Here is a 21,511-nt window from a genome sequence, read left to right as displayed (position 1 = left end):
CCAGACAGGACAGGACGGCTGACACAATGACACCCTTATATCTTCTCACGCCATTGCTTGTCCGGGTCTGTCAACGGGACATACTAATCCCAGATACATGGGACAAGATCAGCGCTTCGCCCGAGGTATATTCAGTAGAAAGGCCACATGCGCAATTGGCTAGCGAGTGCAGATGGGCAGATGGGCAGATGGGCTATGTTCACTCACCCTGACACCGAACAAACGGTTCTGAGTTACCTCACCGGTTTCAGATTTGTCAATCTGCCAGATATCTGTGGCTTGTCAATCAGCATCGTACGAAGAGTCGATATTGAGGGATTTTTGGCGTCGAGCTCGTGACGAAGCTTACACCCAATACTGACCCTGTGAAGCTTCGCCAACTGGTATAAACATCCTTCCAGGTCTCGCAAGCTACTCCATCCAAACGCCGATACATCAGACCGATCCCGACTTATTGAGCAATTGCATTCCTCGATCACTCACCTGCTGCACTAACGCTTCCGGGATCGTCGGTGCTGCCGCACCCACATGTATGACGGTGAACGGTCCATTCTCTGCGGATCCATGTCTCCCATCACCACAAATCATGATCACTCCACTCCCATCGGCCTGTTTGCCGAGCTCTATTCCGTCTTTGTGGAGGTTGGATATTGACTGGTCGACGAGGGGTTGGAGATGGTCGATCCCGACAATCAGGGATTGAGGAGAGAGATGGTGGAACACAGCTGTCACTGCGAATCAAGGCTAGGGAGGTAAGTACGGTTTGAACTAGAACCATTCGGTTTGGTGATCAAGAAGCGTCGATGATTCTTTGGCAGGACAGAGAGAGCTTGAGAAACCTACGATAGCCTGACCCGCTACCCACATCGAGGATCGATCCGGGACGAGATGTGCCTTGAGGCAATGATGGAAGCAGGTTCTCACACGCATGAGCATGCATATGAGGAGCCGATATTGTTGCGCCATAACCTATCCCTCTGCGAGCATGTTGGGGAGTCAAATGACCAGTGTCCGGGACGATTGTGGAAACGGTACGACGGATAGAGGTCATTTGGAGGATGCGGATTCGAAGGAAGACGAAGGATGTACGCCAAAAGTCAGCTCAACGATCGTTCCCATGTCTACATGATGACCGACTGTACGTACTGGGGAGAATCTTCGTATGCATAGCTCTTGTCCGGAACATAGTTCATTCTATCCACGTTCCGCATCGCCTAAAACACTCAGACGATAAGCGCACCCAACATCAAGCTCGACATCAAGCTCGCAGTTCGTGCGGCAAACCCGAGCTGACGGGAGAGGATCACCAACCTCTGCAACCCTCGTCGAAGTGATGAGACCATTGGCCATCATGTTATCGACGAGCTGAGCCGCAAAATCCATACTCCAATCTGTCAGTACACATTCATGCCAAAACTGCTGCAGACAGACCTACACACCTCGGCATTGGTCCGACCGCTTGACATCCACGCCATGCTGAAGAGCTTCCGAGTGAGCGCGAGCGTGTTGATCGATGTTGCAACAAGGTATCACTCAATGTTTCTTTGTCAGTATGTACTTATATGCCTGGTCTGAGAACATCTAGCGCTGCTTCCCAACAGTCAGAACGGAGACAAGCTTTGGCGAGGTGTAGCAATATAGCCGTCAATTGTGTTGTCACCTGGGATGATCTGCTGCCTCCACCTCCACTTTCTCACGATCTCATTCAATGCCATCGTCGGCAAAGAAGGACGAAGATTCAGTAGGGGGGACTCGAAAGCAGGTGCTGGAAAACCCAGGCAGTGGTCAGAAGACGACAATGAATGCTATGATGCATGCTTCTCTATATGTTATACAACACGGTCTGAATCGACCTCATATCCGTCTACACAATTAGAAATCGTACACATCCTGCTGCCCTTCTCTGACACCTCCTCCAACGACCACATTCCCCTCTCGACCCACTCCGAACCCATCGCCGTACGGATCGTAGCCGCCCACATTCGTCGCCTGTTCAGGTCCCATGCCCATCTCGATGTTCTTCGCTTGGTCCATGAATTGCTGTTTGACATGCACGGTTTGACGGATGAGCAAGTGACAGGCTCGTTTGAGTGCATCGGCAGGATTAGATCGCTCGTCGGTTTGTATCTTGATGATGATGTCGTTCTCGAGAGGGTGGGGGACTTTGTAACCTGCGAAGAGCACAGTGGGGTCGAGCAGGAGTTGTCTGAAGAGGCGAACGGATGGGTCAGCTCAGCCTCGGTGACGGGGTCAACACAGACTAAGAGGATACGACGAAGCCCGAAAGAGGTCCAGAACAGCTGCGGCGAGGCGACAAGGGTGATTGCAAGGAGAAGCAGAGTTCGGCAAGACCACCACCATGTCAAAGAGAAGTCACCCACGCTCTGATCATATTTCCCATCGTATGATCCTGTTTTCTTAACAGGATCGTCGCAGCATTGGGGATCTTGGGATCTTCTGTGATCGTCAATCTATATGATAGGTTGCCTATAAGATTCTTTGCGCAGACAGGACGAGAACAAAAAAAATAGCCGGCTCACGGTTTCTCGTCATCTTGTAATAACCCAGAATCAATCCTATTCGGCTGATTCATCTTGGTATCCTATCCCGACCCTCGTATGTATCGGAAATCTGTGACTAAGATCGACGTGCCCTGTGTCTGACGGAAAATTGACCGCATGTCAGCTGTATATCGAAACGAGCAGCGGGACAATCAACGGAATGATAGGAGGAAACGCGGACGATCATAATGGTCAAACGTTATCGGCAGAGGCTGTCGACTCTTTCCCATCCGAAGATGAGAACAAGAGAAGCGTCTGTTCCGTGGATTGACAGATTTGATTGTTTGTTGAGATAATCATTTCGTCAAGAGAACGAGATGTAGCGAAACGAAGGGAGTCAAGGGTGAGGAAGATGGTTTGGGTGCGGAAAAGTTGCCGGTCGCATGTACTCACTTTGTTATCGCTGTATCTACCTTGAGACCTGCGCTTTGAATGTCCGAAGCGATGTTGTGTGTTGGCGGCAGTGATGAAGGATGGCAGAGGATTGTACAAGATTCACGAATGAACAAGTCAATGTTACAGACAACAAGCGGTTTTTGGCTTGAGCAAGGGATTCGAAGAGATGGATAAAGGGGGTACCTAAATAAATTGAACTGAGCAACGCTTGGTCGAGAGCTCACAGGATCCTGACACCTTCTCTTGATTTCTCTTTTCCTTCCTCACCGTTCCTCACCACGGTCATACCATCTCAAACCGTCCTATGACCTGGACGTCGACACGACAATGTACCGTACACAGCTCTGACTTCTCACGGACTATCACCTACTAACTATGTCTCAACACCAATTGGCATGCCTGAACTCGCGCTCGTCAAGATTCACCCATCACCACCTGTTTCCTCTTCTACATCCGCATACTACCCGACTCAGTCTAGTCCCTCTGATAGATACAAGCACAGCTTGACTGGTCTTTCAGCAGACTCCGACCCTGCTGTCAACACCACGCAAAGACTCAAATACTGCGAGCCCGATTGCAAGCAGATCCTCGACTCCAGCAAGCACAGTACCCTTCCTGCCTTCAAAGCGCAGCTCTTAAACCTGGTGACTGATCTCAGAGCTGAAAGAGACAGAATCAACACCATTTCCTCCCGAATGGACTTGCTCGAGAAGACGACGATGAAGAGAATAGATGATCTCGCTGCAGCTGTCGACAGGTCCAAAGACGATCTCGTCCAGTGGAAGTACGCTACGGTGGATAGCTTCGAGCAACGTCTCCAGAATCGATTGATCAGCAAACCAGTTGCAAGGTCCCAGAAACGACGGTCACCCCGTTTGAGAAACATTGACGATCGAGTTGCTTCGTCTCAAACCAGCTGGGACACCAACGCTGACCATCTTTCAAGCCCGCCAACTTCCTCGACTACTCCCGCTGATGGACCGCCAGGCAGAAGCTGTTCATCCATATTTCAAGATCTTCATGACTTAACCTGGCCACAAGACGATCCCTTGAACCCGTCATCGGGGCTCATTGATTGCGTCACGCCTTCCTCGATCGGCATGACCGAAGCGTCAGATAATATGTGCGGTATGATACACGCGGCAAATCCCAACCAAATCAATGAGGACGAGACCGAGAACAGTCATAAGAAGGATCAAAAAGGCACTGCTCCATTCGTCGATCTTTACAAGCCCTTGACCCATCGAGCGACGACCAATCAGGCCGCCAAGGATTCCAACACTTTGGAAATGGCCAGCAAACAAGAGGACTGGCAGTCTTCCATCGTGACTCCTACTCGCAGCTCAACGCGCACACGTACGACCGTCTCGAAATATGGATCAGCTCCTGCTAGCAGCAATACCAGCGATGATAGGAGTTGCAAAGTCAGTGGGCGCAAGAGGTCGGCTACAAGCTTCTCTTCCAGTGCGGAGAGGCTGAATCAAAGCAGGAAGAGGAAACGTTCTGTAGGCGTAATCACCAAGCTATCCGAACGAGGAGGTCTCCTCAGACGCAGTGATGGGAAGGTCAGGGTGGAAAGCGCTGTCTGGCCGAAGAAGTTGGCCAATACGGTCAAAGGTCGTATGGTGAGCTACCTTTGCCGTCCCACCCACGAATCAGCTAACAACCTTAACAGCGAAGTATTGACTGCGATATAGTGAGAAATGAGTGATACAGAGTGGAGCTGTGCACGATACTGATGTCGTTATTGTCTAGTGTGGTGGATTGTGAGCTCAGTATAGTATAACTGGTTCAGATGGACACAGTGAGCTCAAGAAACCCCCTTCATCAGATCTCACTTGGCATGCGCCGGTATCCCCGACGATGCTCACACCGAGGAGATGGAGTGGTGGTGTCCTGATTGTGTGGAGCTCAGGCGAAATGGTAAGCACTGTGTTGATTCGAGGAGCCATCGAAATCAACGTTGATGCATTCTACTTGCAGGCAAACCTGTAGATCCGGTTTCTGACCGATGCAGGAACAAGTGCATCCGCTACAACTGCATCATGAGGTAGGTCGCTTTTGTCCTCACCGTATGTTTGACAGCCTGTGCTACAGGGACAAGCAGAAGATCATCTCCAAGCCAGGAGACGAACTCCTTTACGCCATGGAGCGCATCATTGGGTGTGTTTTGACTCGGTCACCTTCGAGCGCAGTCACATGGGCAGATTCCTGCTGGCTTACACCCGATGAGCAGAATCAAGGAAGTGCAATCTCCTCGGCCTGACACAAAGACATATCTCTACCTGATCAAGTGGTTAGACTGGCCAGTGGGAGAATCCACGTGGTGCGTGCGATGTCACTACACTTCACTGAAATATTTGAGGTTGAGAGGTGACAGCGGACTCAAATGAAGGGAACCAAAGGAGCATATTCACCACCTCAACTCTGCATTGACCTCCTTCGACTTCGAGGCTCTTGACGCTGGACTCGATAGTAATGGGAAAGTGGTTCTTCTTCCAGTCGCTCAAGAGTTTTGGGATGAGCACGGTGAGAGTAGGTAGAAAGACCGTGAGGAAGAAGGGTCATAGATGAGCATCTGTAGATGGAAGCATCGTTCCAACACCTCCCCGTCTACCGTAAATGTCGTTGTCCGTGTATAGTATGAGAAGATAGACGTAAGGTATATCAGATTAGACGATCATATCGGTCTGCCACGAGGATGTGATAATTCTCCGAGTCCCGAGGTCCGTGCGTCAAAGTGGAGGTTGTCCATGCTACGAAGAGAGATGTCCAATCCCGATCAAGCGATATGACTTACAGCCCATACCAGCTTGTCCTTGTCTGGTACTTGTCCGCCTCTTCTTCTCGTTGTAAGATGGTTCATAGCGTGACAATCTGTTCCAGTACCAAACGTGTGCCGTCTCAGCTACTGTGACAGACGCGTGCCCCGAAGTCTCTGGGAGATGTCAAACCGCGGGAAAGAGGAAAATCAGTCCCAGTTGTCATCTTTGTCCTCGCTCTCCTCCTCGACATCGATGAGCGGTATACCTCCACCGCCCTCCCTCACCTATCAGACAACCCCTCGGACCGAGCCACCATCTCCACTCTTGGTGACCCCATCGCCTCCAAGACGGCGGCTTCAATCATCCTTATTCCACCCAGAGGAACCTAACATCAAAGGAAGGAGCAAACGACCACGTCTTGAACAAGCTTCATACAGCGATTCGACGGCGCCCGAACTACCTCTGGACTACAAAGAGGCTAAATCAATATTGACTACTCTCGAACATATGGCCGACTTGCTACAGAAGAATGAACAGGATCTACAAAGGCATCAAGAGAGATATATAGCCTTGGTACAGGGCGTCGAGAAGCGGCTGATGATCGTGGAAGAGAGGTTAGCAGAGATCACGACGGTCAAGGAGGAGACTGTGATCGAACTGGAGAGGAAAATGTCCAGCGTCATAGATCAATGGAGTGAAGACATCCTGGCCGAGATCAAGCTAGCGAAAACGAAGGCGGTACAATCGGAACCCTTGACTCTTGCCAGGTCATCTTCGCCGGAGGGAGGATTCACCACTTCCACTGCACTTACAGAATACTTTACACCTTTCCCAACAGCCACCGAGCTAGATCCAAGTCCTCAAGACCTGCTGGACATGTTGGACAGTCTCGGTACGGTGCCTGACGCTTTGACTACCATCGATCCTGCTCAGCTTCCTGTGCCTTCGGCTGTTCAGTCGTTGGTGGGAATGGGACAGATTCCAATTACAAGCGTTGTGGACGCTGCTATCGAAGCTGAGAGAGCACGACTTGGGGGTGTACCAGTCTTACAAGAAGGAGAGAGTACAATTCAGTTTACGATGCGAAAGCGACTTCATCGTGTTGGACAAGAATTAGGCATGCCCTTGTGAGTCACCTCACTTCAGGATCTAGCCCTGCAAGTAGGTTGTACAATTTACAATTAACATGTGAGGGAAGGTGCAGAGTCGATCTGAGTGATTTCTTGAGCGACACGGACGCGAAGAGCTATCTGTCTTCTGGGGTGGATTCTCTGCCTGAGTCAGAACCATTACCACGTCGAGTCAGACCTCCAGCACAAACTCCTTCCAACACTCAGTTGGCGAGATCACGAAGTGGGACTTGGAATCCGTTCCCACACCCATACATGCGTCAAGGATCGGTCTTACCTCAGCAGTCATTACAGGGAGAGACTGGACCTGCTGAAACAGGACAGACGGACAATCAATTCGTTAGAGGAGCTTCGTTGATCCGAGATAGTCTACTTGCGCCGGGCGAGGGTGATGATAGTACAAGAGGGGCAAAGTGGCCCAAGTATGGTATCAATACTGTGAAAGGGAGGATGGTGAGTCTAGCTTCCCGCTCTCAACACTTCGCTCTGACAGGTTGATCGTACAGCAAGAGATCGTTTGTGATATTGTGAGTGTATTTAGCCTGGCTCAGTGAAAGTGAGCTCATAGATTGACCGAAATGAACTTTGATCGACCGATGACAGTGTGGGGGAAGGTAAGCTGATCGACAAACTACCGTTGTTTAGAAGCCAGCTTACCAAAGTTAGGGTTCATTGGGCTTGCGCGGGACTGCCCGACGGCGCATCAATGTGGAATGAAGCGTGGAGCTGCCCGGAATGTATAGCTATCCAGCGCGAGTATGCCGAAGCGGGAAGTAGGGCACCTTCGATCCCTCGCGCACAACAAGAGAGGTGTCTGAGAAACTCGTGCATCTATCGGTAAGCATTAAGGTCTTGACAACAAGGGTCAATACAATGAGTCGTAGCCCCAAGCTGACGGGTTCTTTACAGGTCGATGGAAAGGATCGTGAGAAAGCCCAAGGACGATGATGAGTTCTACCTAGAAAGAATCATCGGGTGAGCGAAGGGATGTCGACTGTGCTGAGTATGAATCAGCTGACAGTCGACTCAGTCGTAAAGCTGTGGGACGTCAAGCGAATGGCAAAAGGACGTTCAAGTATCTGGTCAAGTGGTGGGATTGGCAGTCCTACGACTCTACATGGTATGTAGCCATTCTTTAAATCTGTCGTTCGAAGATTGACTGGATTTCTGTACTGTCATGTATAGGGAGCCTGCCAAGAATATTCCAGATCTCAAGCGGAATGACGATATATTTCTTCATGCCGCCCGAGAGGCTGATATCAATGTCAACTACCGCGTCGCATTGCTTCCAGAAGCTCAGATGTGGTTCACTGATACAGGCGAGTACAAGAAGGATCTGTTGAGAATGTTAGGGGTGGACGGAAGGGCGTGGTGGGACGATAAGTAGTGGGGTTGGGATGGGGTTGATCATTCGTTGTGTCGGCTTTTTCAAGACCTTCTTGACGGAGCTGTATACGTACCAGCTAGACTGGTGGTTGGTGTGAGCCCTATTCCTATCTGTTCACGTATCTAAAGAATAATGTGACCATTCGATATCGCCTGTCCTATCTTGTGACTTAAAGTAGGCATTTCATGTGATGCCGCCACAAACGAGGTGTCACATCTGTCTTCACTCTCCCCTCCACTTTCCAGCTCCCCTCCCACCTCTAATCTTGCCGCACCTGACAACCTGGTGGGCCTTCCCATTCATGTCTCCGCACCTCATAAATCCAATGATTGACCATTAATCTTTCTTGCCGCATCTGGTGGAGCACGAATCCTAAGCATTGCTGGGTGGAAGTGAGCGGAAGGTGATCATGATCAACCTCTTTGCGGCGGTCTCCCCTCCCCGACTGAGGGAGGGGACACCCGCTCCCGTCAGAGGGGAAGTACAAGCTCAGAACGGAGATCGAGGCGATTCGTCCTCCTCATCACTCCGATCACTCTCCCCAACTGGAGGCAGCACAGCCCCTCCCCCCACCATTGAAGCACAACAGAGAGCATCGTCCACTTGCGCCCATGACCACCACGCACAGACCCAACCTTCCACACAAATACATTATTCGCGAACGTCAACATATCGACGTTCACCCTCACCTACTCCTGCAGCTCCCACTTCATTCCCCAGTCTGTCAATCCAACAATCGCTCTCGTCCATCACATCTCTCTTGTTGAAGAACGATTCCGCCGAGCGGACCTATCGACGGACCATGATCGATACGAACGATAATATCTCAGAGAGACTGGAGAACATTGAAGACGACTTGAGAGAGAGGAGAGAGGACTGGGATCACTTCAAGCTCGACTTGATGGAATCGGTGGAGAGGAGTATCGAAGGGAGATTGGAGAGGTTCGAGAAGAATTTGATGGATTTGATCAATGCGACACTCCAATCTCAAGAAAGAGATGCTCGGATGCAAGAAGGGTATGACGAGGGAGAAGGAATACAGGCTAGTACGTCGGCTAGAGCGGATGACACTATTCCCTTGCCCGTGTCTTTCCCGACGGCGGTGATCGCTTCGACCGCTCAAGTCGCGGGAACGACATCGAGACATGTCTCCCGATCGGCGGAAATGGATATCGACACGACCGCTCCCAGTCCTTCGGATGAGCTCGGCTTGTACTTTGGTTCAGTGACCGAAGACGTAGATGAAGGAAGGGTCGTCATTAATTACGATATCGGCCTCGAAGTCGAATTAGGTCATTCCAATGTGGTCGATGATGATGTCGGAGCGGAAGCAGAAGTCACTGACTCATATATGAATATGAACGGCGAAGGTGATGTCCCAGCGCCAGTACTTGGGATCGATCCGAAAGACATCATGCGTGGTCCGGCCGAACGAATTTCTATCGAGAGAGGTACGCGTGAGTCAACGGAAGCTACTAGGAGGGAGAGTGTTAGACTCAACAAAGATCAAGAGTGAGCTAATGAGATGAGTTGTGTCGAAGTATGTCAAGCTGATTCCTTGACATGTCTATTTGTTAGCGATGATTCTGGACCCGATGAGCGACTTGTCACTCCACGAGTGGACGTCCACAACAACACTGCGCTGGCTCCAGCACATGCCGGCATAAATCTGACGGATGTCGTCGACGAACAATTGGTCGATCAAGATGGCACAGATCAGCTTTCGCAGACCAACTCTAAGCCGCCCCCAAGACTCCCCTTTCCCCCTCGTCCCAATGTAGTGGATGACTCATCGACTCTTCTACGACCAAAACGAGCCGCCGCCGAGCGCAAATCCCTCTCCGTGGTCAGAACGTCCTTACCAACCCCAAAGCCAAACCGTCCAACCCCTTCACGTTCAGCATCCTCTCAGTATGACATTTCGCAAAAACAGACTCCGTCGTCTGTAAAACGAAAACGGGCGAGACGCAGTCACAGTGGTCAGGAGAGCAATAGTGCAAAGCGGGCGAAGGCGACCCCTCTCAGAACTTTCAAGGGGGTAACACGCGTGGGAACTAAATACATGCCTGCAAGTGATGGGATCAAAAAAACGGATGCGATCTGGCCTGCGAAGGGCGAGAATACCAGAAGGGGCAGATTGGTGAGTTGTCAGCGCTTTGAAAAAAGAAGAAGAAGAAAAAAGCACGCCAATACTAATTGTGATGAACTTGCGAAGGCCGAGATTGTTTGCGATGTGGTAAGCTGCACAGTGATCAACGCCGGACTCACTTCGAGGAGAAGCTGATGAAAGGTTGAATGCCTTCATGTGACTTTAGTGTCGCGGTCGGTGAGTAGCTAGTACAAGTGTGGTTCATCGACCCCGCTGACGGAAATATACCACTTAGATGCCACTGGAACTGTGCAGGACTCGCAGAAAATCTTGATATGACAAATGAGACCTGGATCTGTCCTGATTGCAAATATATAATTGCGGAGCAAGGTGAGCATGCTCGTAGCTAGCGTTTTCGCACATCAAGTGACTTGAGGTAGCTAAGGCTGTTCGCCTACAGACGTACCAAGGGTACTTATCGATACGGTCCAGCAAGTGAGATGCATCCGGTGGAACTGTATTCTTCGGTGAGTTAGTTGTTGATCCTTGCGATATCGGACGTTGTCGAGATACGGTCCCCTGAGTAGCAGTGAGTTGTGCTGATTGACGTTTTCAGTGAAAAGCAAGCGATTGTCCCCGACGATGGTGATCCCCTGTATGTCGTCGAGAAAGTTGTGGGTCGCCGTGCAACCGGACGTGTACCTGGAGAGCAGAGCAGGACATTTGAGTATCTTGTCAAGTGGGACGGATACGAGATGGAAGAATGCACCTGGTGAGTTATCGAGCGTCATGCGTCCCATTCTACCGATCGTACATTTCCCGATGGTACGCCTCTTCCCCATCGCCATAAACCTCTTTGTCGTTGTCATTAACCTCGATATCCTTCCAAGATATCGCGCCTCAGTCTTCTGTGAAACACACATACTGACGAGGCTTCCGTTGCTAAGGGAACCACCCGCGCACCTCGAACCGCACATTCAGACCCGAAAGGAAGAGTTCGCGTCTGCGGCGAAGAAGGAGAATCTTGATACGAAACGTCGAGTCGCCTTGCTGCGCGAAGCGTGGAAGTCTTGGGATCGGGAGACGGGAAAGTATAAAGGTCCGAGGGAAAGTTCGCAAGTAGGATCTGATGATGAGAGTGAACAAGGAGGTGCTTCCTTGAGTGGGGAAGACGGACAGAAGGTCAGGAGTATGGGTTTTAATGCTGGGAACAAAGACGGCGGTGTCATAGCGACAAGGGATGGGAGCCAGACCGGAGATGTCTCAGATGCAGACGCCGGAGACTCCGCCGCAATGATCGAGAATGACGATCAGACGACACGAACAGTGGATACAGAGGCGGACATGGGTGGAGAGGGAGTTGATCAAAACGGACCGCCACCCGTTGCAACAAACTAGGATGAGAATCAAGCCTCAGGATCGAGAACGTGATGACGATCGACCAGAAGAAAGAGCTGTAATCGAAGCAACGACGCGGGACGATGATCAGGATGATAGAGGTGGAGTAATGAGTCGGACGACGATCGGCTTGAGGATTGATCGTCTCGGTGCGGGATGGGGGAGTTGTGACGAAATTGATTTATTTTATGCCTCGGGGGATTTGTACAATCGATAAATTATTTTCTCGATATCTTCTCAACTTATGCCACCCTCACCATCGCGTGGTGTATGACTTACCTAGTCTTCGTGCTCAGATTGTAAAGTATATGAAAGCATCCAACCTCATGTTACACATAATATGTAGTTACAACAACTTATGACCAACCATACCAGTACAGTAGATATCCTCGATTGAGGCCTAGCCGTTCTTGCGGTGGCACTGCGTCGCTCGCCGAGGTTGCTTGTGACGTATCTGATGACGATCGTAGGTATGCTCCTCGCAAGCCGTTTTTGTAAAACTCAAGCCTCCATGCATTTTCTTTTCTTTTTTATATTTCTAAGAGACATACGAGGCGGCATGTCGATCATCCGACCATAAACGCCAGTACTGCGTACCGAAACAGGATCATCAGCAGTTCATTAATCCGGAAAGGACAGGGCAGGGTACAGAAGAAGAACGAGGACTAGGATCGGGGAAAGCCACCGTAGATCCAGAAGGGGGAACTCACTTCGAGGATAAGTAAGTAAGTAAACGATTGCATGTCTTCCAGTCTGAGACTCTATGGCGTCAGAATCTGCTGGCAAAAATGGCAAGGACGAAAGGAGGGCAGGCGAAGACGGACGGGATTAAGATTCGACTGGATGACAAGAAGTAGTGACTCACCGCCATCTCGTCTCGACGAACTCTTGACCGTGCTGAGCGATCTCCTTCGCCAGATCTTCACGGCCGGATACTTGCCCATCTGGCGATCCGTCGAAGAAGGCCATGATGTCGCTGTGATGGATGGTGAATGAAATCAGCCGATATCTCTGGAACACTAACGGAATAGGTCATCTTGGGCGTGGTGTCAAGGTACCGTGCAACGGATAATTCTATCACCGCGATCATGGGAAGAGCTGTCGAGAAGACAGGGACGGGACACCACTCACAAGATATCAGAGTAGTCGAGTTTGACAGGGACATAGTGATACCACGGTATCAGCATTTCCTTTGTACGCAACCGCTTATGTCAGCAACTGCCAAGGCATGTCAGAAACAAGGAACAACTGACATGGAACCACTCGGGCTGTGTGACGACCGGATTAGCATTTTTGCCCCAAGGTCCGGATCTATGACCAGATCCTGGTTGATCAAGGAACCAAAATTACTCACGTATAAAGTGCTCTTCAAGACTACATTGTTGCTGGACAACAACCTCCTGAACCGCGAGCTCCATCCATTGCTAGAGCGATGATGAAATTTAGTTCCACAATATTTCATAAATGCGTTGCCGTAAGCGGAATGCTTCCCGACTCACCCATCCACGTCCAGCACGTATTTGTATCTGCGCCCACTACCCATCAGCATTTGTCACTCGTTCTACCGAACGTTGTGGACCTGGCCGACTCACTTCAAGCTGTCCTCTTTCGACACACGATCGAGGAATTTGATTTCGCGAGCCATGTCATCACAACTTCCGTCTTCCTTGTCACACTATACGAGACCAAAGATTAGCTCATTTACAAATGTGTGAGACAACGACGTGCTTGTCGAACGAGAAATGGCTAGACTCACTTGCACTGGTACCCCACTCAGACCGACATCCAACCATTTGTCGGCCAGCTCCTGATGATCGTACACCCTCACTGAGCCATCGGAGAGTAACAAATCATGAGTGTTCGAGGTGTTGTGCGCCAAGAAATGAAGTCTTTCACGTTGAGACGATCTCCAGCGAGTTTTTTTGTTGTGTGAGAGACCAGTAGCAGATCCTCGCTGTCAAAGGAATGCTGATCAGCAACATTAGACGCAGAGTTTTCCAGGCAGCCTCCTAAGACGAGCCGTCGCACGAAGTTCTGGAGCATCATTTCATACACGGAACAGGAGTAAACTCACCCAAAAGATCTTAGCCAAGGGCTTCTGCTCCCATGGCACATATTCCAGCTTTTCTGCAATACGAGTTATAACCGCCTCATCTCCTCTCTCGAATGAACTGTAATGACGACGCACCGTAGACTCCGTCAAGTGGTACTCCGACCACATCGGAATTCCACATCGTCTGACCATCCACCATCAGCGTCAACCTAGCGAGCGCTCCCCGTCCCTCAGCTCACCTTGCAAGTCGCTACGACAGGAACCATGTCCACCGCGGCCCTGTGTTCCTCCGATAACAGGATGTGATGCTATAAAACCAGATGCATTAGCCAATCGCGGGGACAAAGGCCAGCACCTGGATACAGCTTACAAGGCCCATGAGATCGGTATTGCTACAGTAGTCGGCGCTTCTTTCAAAATCCGCTATGAAGCTCTTTTGTGCTATTGAGAATTATCAGCTTTGGGCGAAATGGGGAGCATGCAATGTACCAGAAAGCTGACCTTGGTTACTTTCTTGATATGCTCCGTGTAAATCATTCAGCACCAGGTCAGTGCTCTGAGTCTTGAGCGGCGCTTCTTCAGGACAGGACCAGGCCCTAAGAGACGAATGACTTGAGCTGAAGTAGGTCCATATGGCTTCAGAAGAGGTCACACACCAGCCGTACGTCCAGCGCATTGACTGCTCAGCCTTGTCCAATTGAGCCTGCGGCCAGACTGCTCAGTACCATATTGTCAGCTTCAGTTCTCCTTCCTTCGAAAATCTATGCGCTCACCTTTCCCGGCTCGACCCAACGCTTCACTCTTTTCTCGAAAGGTATTATGCACCATGCCTCTAGGTCCATCGTCTATCGAGAAGGCGAGCTCTACGGGCGGATCTGCCTCATATATCTCTTCGGGTAGAACTGGCAAGATCGGCAACAGCAGTGTCAAGGTGTTGCTAGTCTGTCGTGTGAGCTCATCTCTGACCTCACAGAGGGACCTCCTGGTGAGCTTGACCTACTTGCAACGCCATTTCCATGCCCCTTGACCCTGTATCCTGACTCTGCCTCTCCCACGACCATGGTAATCCGCAGGAACCCAGCTCTGATCGGCCTCACATGCTGTCCCTTCATCACCTTGACCATCGGGGACGAAAGTGAATGTGAATATGTCTCCTTTCGATCGTACTTCCTCGACTCGTTGATGTATCGTGCCTGCTGGGAAGGAAAGGAAGGATAGGAACGGAGTGTGAGCGAGGGGAATGAGAGAAGGCAGAGGAGGTGGGTAAGGCCGTGACGTGTGATGAGTGAACAAGTACCTACATGACCAAAGATCAGCGCATGGGCGAGTCTGTGCTTGAAGCGAACGAAAAGCTAAGCTTACCAAGTTTCGAATCCCCTTGGCGGTCGCATGCCAAACCTCTTTTCATAGTCATGTACCGAGTCCTTTACATGCGTTACCTTTGCTATCTTCGCTTCCATCTCACTTGCCAATTTCTTGCCCCGTTCTATCAGCATCTCAATGGGATGTCTCCCTCTCTCCCCAAGTCCCGAGGGAGGTGTCCAACTTGTCAATCCTTTGGAATCGACAACGATACCAGCATGCTCATCATGATAACCCTCTCTTTGCCAAGCATTCTTATTCTTCGCGGCGCTCGAGATCCTGGGTCGATCTGTATTCGAGGTCGGAAGGGAGGGATACGAATGGCTACTGGTTAACGAGAATGGTCGGATTTGACGGTGGACGATGAGGAGAAGGAGAGCGGCTCCGAGAGCAAGGTATGTCCGCGGTATACGGGGCATAGTGTTGGACTGCGGCCTCGCCACTACGGCGGGGTGTTGGTTTGCCGGCAAGCTCTCAATGTAAAAGACATTCAATCGAAGACTGAATCACGGAGCAAAAGGTTGTCCTAATGCCAGCGCTGTCGTCCATCTCTCAGCTGTTGATGTTTCAGATTTCTGCACGCGAGAACGTGCCTGGTCAGGGTGTAAAGTAAATTCACTACTTTTGCTCGACGAGATGACAACTGCTCGTATCGTAATGTCATCTCACTCTATTAGTCGATCCCCATTGGTCTACGCTGTTCATGATGACAGACGGTAGTGTCGAGCACGATGACCCATAGCGAGACACACGTCCGGACGATGACGTGTTCTGAGCCTATGTCTCTCTGCCTGTGTCGTGCCTCTCAGCTTTCTGTCACCCTCCGTCGCTCCGCTGCGTGTTCAAGATGCCACCCCCACGCTCCTCTCCCTAGCGACATCACGATACTCGACTCGATCGTGGTCGATCTTCGGCAAAATCGTATAGTGCCTCGGTGATACACAACGTGTGCACGAGGGGAGAAATACCCGAACATACCACTCTTGCGCACGGATCCTCCGTTGACGTGATGGGTGATCCGTGCGACATAGATTCGGTCCCTTGAATCCCTCCTCCTCCTGCTCCTCCTGCTCCTCCTCCTCCTCGTCATCACCATACCTTCACTCTCTCACCTCTAACCGTCACGAGTGACTGATGCTTCTCAAAGATGCTGCGACCCTTTCACCGACTGTTTCAATCTTCCCAGCATCAAGACTCACCTTCGCGAGACTCTGACATCAATCCGTACCTTGTGATCTTGCGGTGAACCCTTTCCACTCTGTTCCCTCTTGCCCCATCCTTGGTACCTGACCTTGGCCTGATGACGATAGACAGTCTCCGTTGACCTCTGTCGATTCCCGACGCACAGAGTCGATCTCCGCTCCTGCTCCCCTTTGCAACACTTTCACACCCACACCCACACACACACAACCCCATGTCCACACACAACGATCGCTAAAGTGGTACCTGAATCTGCCAAGAAACACGACAGAGTGGGGTCAAATGGGTTGTTGAATGTAAAAGGTAGGATCAAGACCAAAGTGTGGGTTCAACTTCTTCTCATCATCTCTATGACATCGAAGAGCTCCGTGACGCACATTTTTGATTTCCGGTCCACACTCGTTATCTGCTTCCCTCATACCTCAATACTCAACTCTCACATCTCCGACTCCAGAGGTGTCGAAACCTTGTCGACTTCGGCAGGACACCCAAAAGCTCTGTTTCTATCTCTCTTCTGACGTTTCTCGCCTTTCATGATGTCTGTTTACTCAACTCATACCAGCTTTGAGCGGAATACTCGGCCCTCGACGATCCCTTCTGCTAAGTCAAATAATACTACAAATCCGTCTTCTCATCCGGATGAAAATCTCGATACCGAACAAAGTCTCGTGAGCGAGGAGGCCACCCCGCGACCTGCAGAGCACCCCACACTGCACGACACACAAGGTGCTCCACCATTCGCTGCTATGTTTCCTCGTCTCAACCAAAACCAAGATCAGCAGACCCAGTATACTCCTCCGGGTCAGGGTCCTCTACAGGCATCGGGTCCACAGCCATCTATTCCCGAGTGCACGGCGGCGCACATGGGACGAGCAGACCCTATGGCCGCCCAACACCCCAACACCTCCTCAATCAATCAACAGCAAGGCAGTTCGGTTACAGTAAACAACTGGACAGCCTTCGGTTGCCCCACAAGACCGCATCCCCACCTGGTATGTCCACCCGTGTCTTCTCCGCAATGGTCAGCTGAATCATTGTATTGTACAGATCAGAGCTCAGTTCTACATCAACTCCTACCCTGCGAATCTTCCAGAGATGGCACTGGCTCGCGCCATTCCTGACTGTCTTCCTATGAGGATCAACCTCCGACCACCAGTACCTGAAGATGCAAGACTTATGCCAGATATGCATTATGATTGGATGCCGAAGTCAGGTAGGTACTCTTCGCCAAAACGAGCCCAGCTCGTCTGACCTTGCCCCATAGGTACAATCGAGTTCTTCACCCTAGGGGCCGGTGAGTACATTCAGCCATTTACGGATGCTGGCGCTGATTCGTGATGGAATACGCCTGTAGCTGAGCGTGCTCTGGCAGTCCTCGCTAACCACACCTCGTTCGCCCCTCTCGGTGTATGGTTCTCCCCGTATCCTCCGCCAGCCATTTTGCCTTCTCCCGAGCCATACGTCTCTGGCCGATACATTCGTCCTACACAGATGGCGGTCTTTCCAATTCTCCCTTCAAATCCCACTCCGGAACAAACAGTTGCCGCATATTTTCCCACTCCAAGCGAGCTCTATGATGCAGTCCGACCCTGGGGCTCGATCAGATTGGTCAATACATGGATTCAGGAGACGGCGGATGAGAAGGTGGACGGCCGTTTCCAGTGGCTGGCTAGGGTGGATTTCTGGCACGAAGATGAGGCGAGAAGGTTCGAATCGGGCTTTGGAGCTACCGGTAGCTTGCTGAAGGGCTGGCAAGTGTAAGTCAATTGTCTCTCCAAGAAATGTTCCAGTACTCCCTGAATGACACGAGGTGGTACAGCTACATATGGACTTCGGATCCTCAGCCTATCACCCCATACACCCCGATGGGCTATCCTTCAACTGGGTCAATGCATGGTGGACACACGACGGTTCTTGATCTGCCAACTCCGGCGATCTCTGGTCACGGTATGCCACCACTGCCTCACACTCCCCCGCCGATCAGCTACACTCCACCATGGGCCGCTCACAACATGTTTGCCGGGATGCCGGAAGGGTATGTCGACCGTACTATAGTAACCACAACTCCTGTATCTGCTGGAAGGAGGATGAGCAAAACTAGCTCTAGTAGCCTCAATGGAAGGAGACAGAGGAATTGGTGTGTGACCGTCGGAGAATCACCAGATGGCGGAATTAGGCCGACGGGCTTGGTCGCTGATGACGGCACGTTCATCCAGCATGGTAAGCCCAAAATCTCCTGCCGTATTCATGCCAGGTTGACGCTCGTAAAGGACCTGGTCAGCATATCCGCCCGGCTCCTCCTTTCGGCCCAGGTTCCACCAGTGCGTCGGGTTTGGTCGACTACAGCAATGTTTTTGTGAAGGTGGGTGCCAGAGACGAGCAGGAAGGTATCACTTGACAGACTCCATTTTTAGAATCTCGACCCGGACATCACCTCCTATTATCTTGAAGAGATCTTCGGCCACGTGAGTCGCTCTGTATCTGCCGTGTGCAAGCAAATGACTGATTATCCTCAACGAGCACAGCTTGGTCGTGTAATCAGTGCACGTGTCATGCGAGATGAGTACGGACGTAGTCGTGGTTATGGCTTCGTCAGCTTCTATACTCCTGAACAAGGTATGTTCTGCAATTCAACAATCAAATGTGGCCTCGTCTATCCCAAAATCTAAGCACTCATATCTGCTGATCTCACAGCGGCAAACGCCATACAAGTCATGAATGGTACTACGGTAGGAAGTCAACAAATCTCAGTCACCCTTCACGAACCCAGAAAGCTGCGGCCCGAGAAGATCGCAGAAAAGGCAGTCCACGGTCTCCCTACCACTCTCGGACGCCATGATCCAAGTGCGCCACGGCGATCAATGAGTCCAATCAGGACATTTAAGACGGGTAGAAGCAGACGTCCTCAGGGCGTCGAGCGAAAGGTAAGCTTCAGCTCGAATTGGAGGTGAAGCGAAGTCTGATGAGGAACAATCTAGTCTGCCAGCACTACCGAGGATCTCCGTCTTCTCAGTCCTAACAGTCACAAATCGGCACTCAAGAAGCGAATAAGAGGGGAAGTCCGCACTTACTTGAAGATTCAAGCTGCCCCCGAACAATTCACAGAAAGAATCGTCAACGCGCTTCTTCACCACGACCTCGAACTCATTCCAATGTTGTACAATCGCGAACAGCTTGAGGCTCGGATGGCGGAAGCTCTCGGCGTGGTTTCAAATCAGGCGGATGATGCCGTTGCAGATTCTGCTGATCTGGTCAGCGTCTCACCGAACCTTCACAAAGGACATATAGCAAATTCGCTCTCTTCTTCACAAGCAAGACCTACCTCGGCGGATGTGGCGACTTTGAGGGAAGAGATTGAGAAGATTGATCCAGTCAATGTGGAGGAGGTTACGAGTATCCTGAAGGACACTGTGAAGGCTGCAGAGTGGGCAGAACGGCTGGGATCGAAAAGCAACGTTGCACTTCAATACGGTGTCGCCATGAGGATTCTGCAGAGCAGACGGGCCGAAGCAGACACGAATACTGCGAGGGAGGCCAAACCTGAAGAGTTCGATCGAGATCAGGACGAGCACGACCCAAAGCTCAAAACATACTCTCCAGATACCGATCTCAACGACTCAACGAAAGGCAGCCTGCCACTCGAAGACATCACTTTGCCCAGTCTTGCTGTCTTATCTGCCAAGCAGATCATGAAACATATCGTCGAACAGGGCCCAAATCTACTTGATCATTCAGGGATCGTCGAACCGACTCCTGCGGAAAGGTCGAACTTGTCGGAATGGAAGATGCGGTTGACAAACAAAACCGCGGTCGAGAGGAAAGGAGAAATTGCAGTTCTGCTTGGAAGAAAGATCTCTGTGAGTGCTGAGTTGGCCTATATGCGACTATGGGACACCTACCTGTGTTCGCTGGATTGGTTTTCTAACACGGGTCCTTTTGCCAAGGTTGAGATTTTGAAAAGAAGCCAGGAGATCAAAGTGATCGCGGACTTGGTGAATGCAGAAGAGGAGGAACCGCTCTGCGATCTGTGAGAGTCATGCCATAACTCCAGTCTATTCCATATTGCGAGTCGTTCACTGAAGTTGCGCGCCAATGTAGCACCCTCTATCCTGTTTTGTTGAACGCCAAGGTCAAGGCGTTCGTAGACGCTCGTCATGATTGAGAAAACGGAACCATGCTTTGAAAAAAGACTGGCACGCCACCCGCTAGATGATATCACGATGCTGCACGACACAGACAAACCCAAAATGTAGATATAGAGTACGACACAGAGAGAACGACCCAGCTCTCGACTCGCAATTCCCGGGCACTCCTGTGAATTCCACGAAGCGACCATAATGACCAATACGCGAAAAAAAACTGTAAAACATGCCACCACGAAATGATGAAATGCCGATCAGTAACGACAAGCGCAAGATTCCAAAGCCAAAACCACATTTCAGCTCCTCTTTTCGCGACAACTGTCCCTCATGCAGATCTTCCCGTATCGAGCTTCTCGCCCGACAACACAATATACGCTCGTTTTGCCTCAATCACACTGTTTGTGAAATCCCACTCCCTTCCTCTTCTTACTTCCACACTCATTTCTTCACTACCACCTCCTCTTCCATAATATCCCTCCTGGTCGCTGCCACTCTCGCGTACCTTGTTCCTCCCCCCACCCTACACGCTTGACGACTACACCTTTCTTATCGATCCCCTTCGCGTCCTCGAAACTCGACCTGGACCGGTATCTCATCCCGACCAGCCAGATGAAGCACCGTAGTCCATATGACCAAGTATGTGAGCTGAAAGGTAACGCATGAGCCTCAAGGGACGAGATAGCTGGATAACGAAACACAAACAAAAACAATTCAGTCGAAGGTGGTACAGAGGAGACTTCTCAAACCGATATATACTTGTGACATAGCAAAAGGTGCAGTAGTCGGCTGTTGAGTCAGCAGAGGAGTTGAACGAGTAGCATGAGCTTGATGAAGATGGATTCATATGCATTGATCTCAAGCGATCAACTCTGGTAGCAGGGGACGAATACGTTCGCCCTGAAGTTCACTTGCTTGCGAGTGACAGTGCAGTGTGAGAGCTGCGTATTGTCATATCCCTCCTTCATGTCTATCTTGCCTGAACGAAAGGCATCATCATAAATTACAGATATACAACATCGCTATTTCTC

The 21,511-nt window shown here is 50.8% G+C and overlaps 7 protein-coding genes across 7 annotated transcripts; 4 read left to right on the top strand and 3 right to left on the bottom strand.

The window, feature by feature from the left end:
* Positions 1-35: 35 nt before the first annotated feature.
* IAR55_000411 (protein-L-isoaspartate O-methyltransferase) lies at positions 36-1,475 on the bottom strand (the record flags this gene model as incomplete). Its single annotated transcript, XM_066943547.1, has 8 exons — positions 36-83; positions 208-272; positions 363-411; positions 484-731; positions 844-977; positions 1,147-1,214; positions 1,312-1,365; positions 1,440-1,475. The coding sequence occupies 8 exons, from the start codon at positions 1,473-1,475 to the stop codon at positions 36-38; spliced, it is 702 nt and encodes a 233-aa protein (XP_066806089.1).
* Positions 1,476-1,872: 397 nt separating this feature from the next.
* On the bottom strand, positions 1,873-2,593 carry IAR55_000410 (uncharacterized protein; the record flags this gene model as incomplete). Its single annotated transcript, XM_066943546.1, has 3 exons — positions 1,873-2,206; positions 2,382-2,471; positions 2,541-2,593. 3 exons carry the CDS (start codon positions 2,591-2,593, stop codon positions 1,873-1,875), a joined length of 477 nt encoding a protein of 158 aa, XP_066806088.1.
* Positions 2,594-3,352: 759 nt separating this feature from the next.
* Positions 3,353-5,500, top strand: IAR55_000409 (uncharacterized protein; the record flags this gene model as incomplete). Its single annotated transcript, XM_066943545.1, has 7 exons — positions 3,353-4,582; positions 4,713-4,723; positions 4,789-4,880; positions 4,941-5,007; positions 5,055-5,120; positions 5,194-5,283; positions 5,353-5,500. 7 exons carry the CDS (start codon positions 3,353-3,355, stop codon positions 5,498-5,500), a joined length of 1,704 nt encoding a protein of 567 aa, XP_066806087.1.
* Positions 5,501-5,974: 474 nt separating this feature from the next.
* IAR55_000408 (uncharacterized protein) lies at positions 5,975-8,239 on the top strand (the record flags this gene model as incomplete). The annotated part of the gene is made up of 8 exons (XM_066943544.1): positions 5,975-6,849; positions 6,927-7,305; positions 7,359-7,379; positions 7,456-7,466; positions 7,519-7,689; positions 7,762-7,827; positions 7,883-7,972; positions 8,038-8,239. The coding sequence occupies 8 exons, from the start codon at positions 5,975-5,977 to the stop codon at positions 8,237-8,239; spliced, it is 1,815 nt and encodes a 604-aa protein (XP_066806086.1).
* Positions 8,240-8,648: 409 nt separating this feature from the next.
* Positions 8,649-11,726, top strand: IAR55_000407 (uncharacterized protein; the record flags this gene model as incomplete). Its single annotated transcript, XM_066943543.1, has 8 exons — positions 8,649-9,751; positions 9,818-10,379; positions 10,455-10,475; positions 10,555-10,565; positions 10,624-10,718; positions 10,789-10,855; positions 10,945-11,100; positions 11,276-11,726. 8 exons carry the CDS (start codon positions 8,649-8,651, stop codon positions 11,724-11,726), a joined length of 2,466 nt encoding a protein of 821 aa, XP_066806085.1.
* Positions 11,727-12,264: 538 nt separating this feature from the next.
* Positions 12,265-15,560, bottom strand: IAR55_000406 (uncharacterized protein; the record flags this gene model as incomplete). Its single annotated transcript, XM_066943542.1, has 18 exons — positions 12,265-12,315; positions 12,437-12,479; positions 12,592-12,702; positions 12,858-12,916; positions 12,980-12,994; positions 13,081-13,150; positions 13,226-13,252; positions 13,319-13,401; positions 13,483-13,680; positions 13,801-13,853; positions 13,915-13,963; positions 14,019-14,087; positions 14,150-14,220; positions 14,281-14,375; positions 14,436-14,493; positions 14,553-14,716; positions 14,780-15,076; positions 15,142-15,560. 18 exons carry the CDS (start codon positions 15,558-15,560, stop codon positions 12,265-12,267), a joined length of 1,932 nt encoding a protein of 643 aa, XP_066806084.1.
* Positions 15,561-16,877: 1,317 nt separating this feature from the next.
* On the top strand, positions 16,878-20,503 carry IAR55_000405 (uncharacterized protein; the record flags this gene model as incomplete). The annotated part of the gene is made up of 12 exons (XM_066943541.1): positions 16,878-17,333; positions 17,389-17,554; positions 17,606-17,635; positions 17,696-18,098; positions 18,161-18,561; positions 18,612-18,703; positions 18,756-18,806; positions 18,867-18,957; positions 19,036-19,265; positions 19,320-20,198; positions 20,286-20,368; positions 20,440-20,503. The coding sequence occupies 12 exons, from the start codon at positions 16,878-16,880 to the stop codon at positions 20,501-20,503; spliced, it is 2,946 nt and encodes a 981-aa protein (XP_066806083.1).
* Between the last annotated feature and the right edge of the window lie 1,008 nt (positions 20,504-21,511).

This window comes from Kwoniella newhampshirensis, chromosome 1 (assembly GCF_039105145.1).
Source record: "Kwoniella newhampshirensis strain CBS 13917 chromosome 1, whole genome shotgun sequence".
Lineage (NCBI taxonomy): Eukaryota > Fungi > Basidiomycota > Tremellomycetes > Tremellales > Cryptococcaceae > Kwoniella > Kwoniella newhampshirensis.
This window is presented reverse-complemented; position numbering and strand designations above follow the sequence as displayed.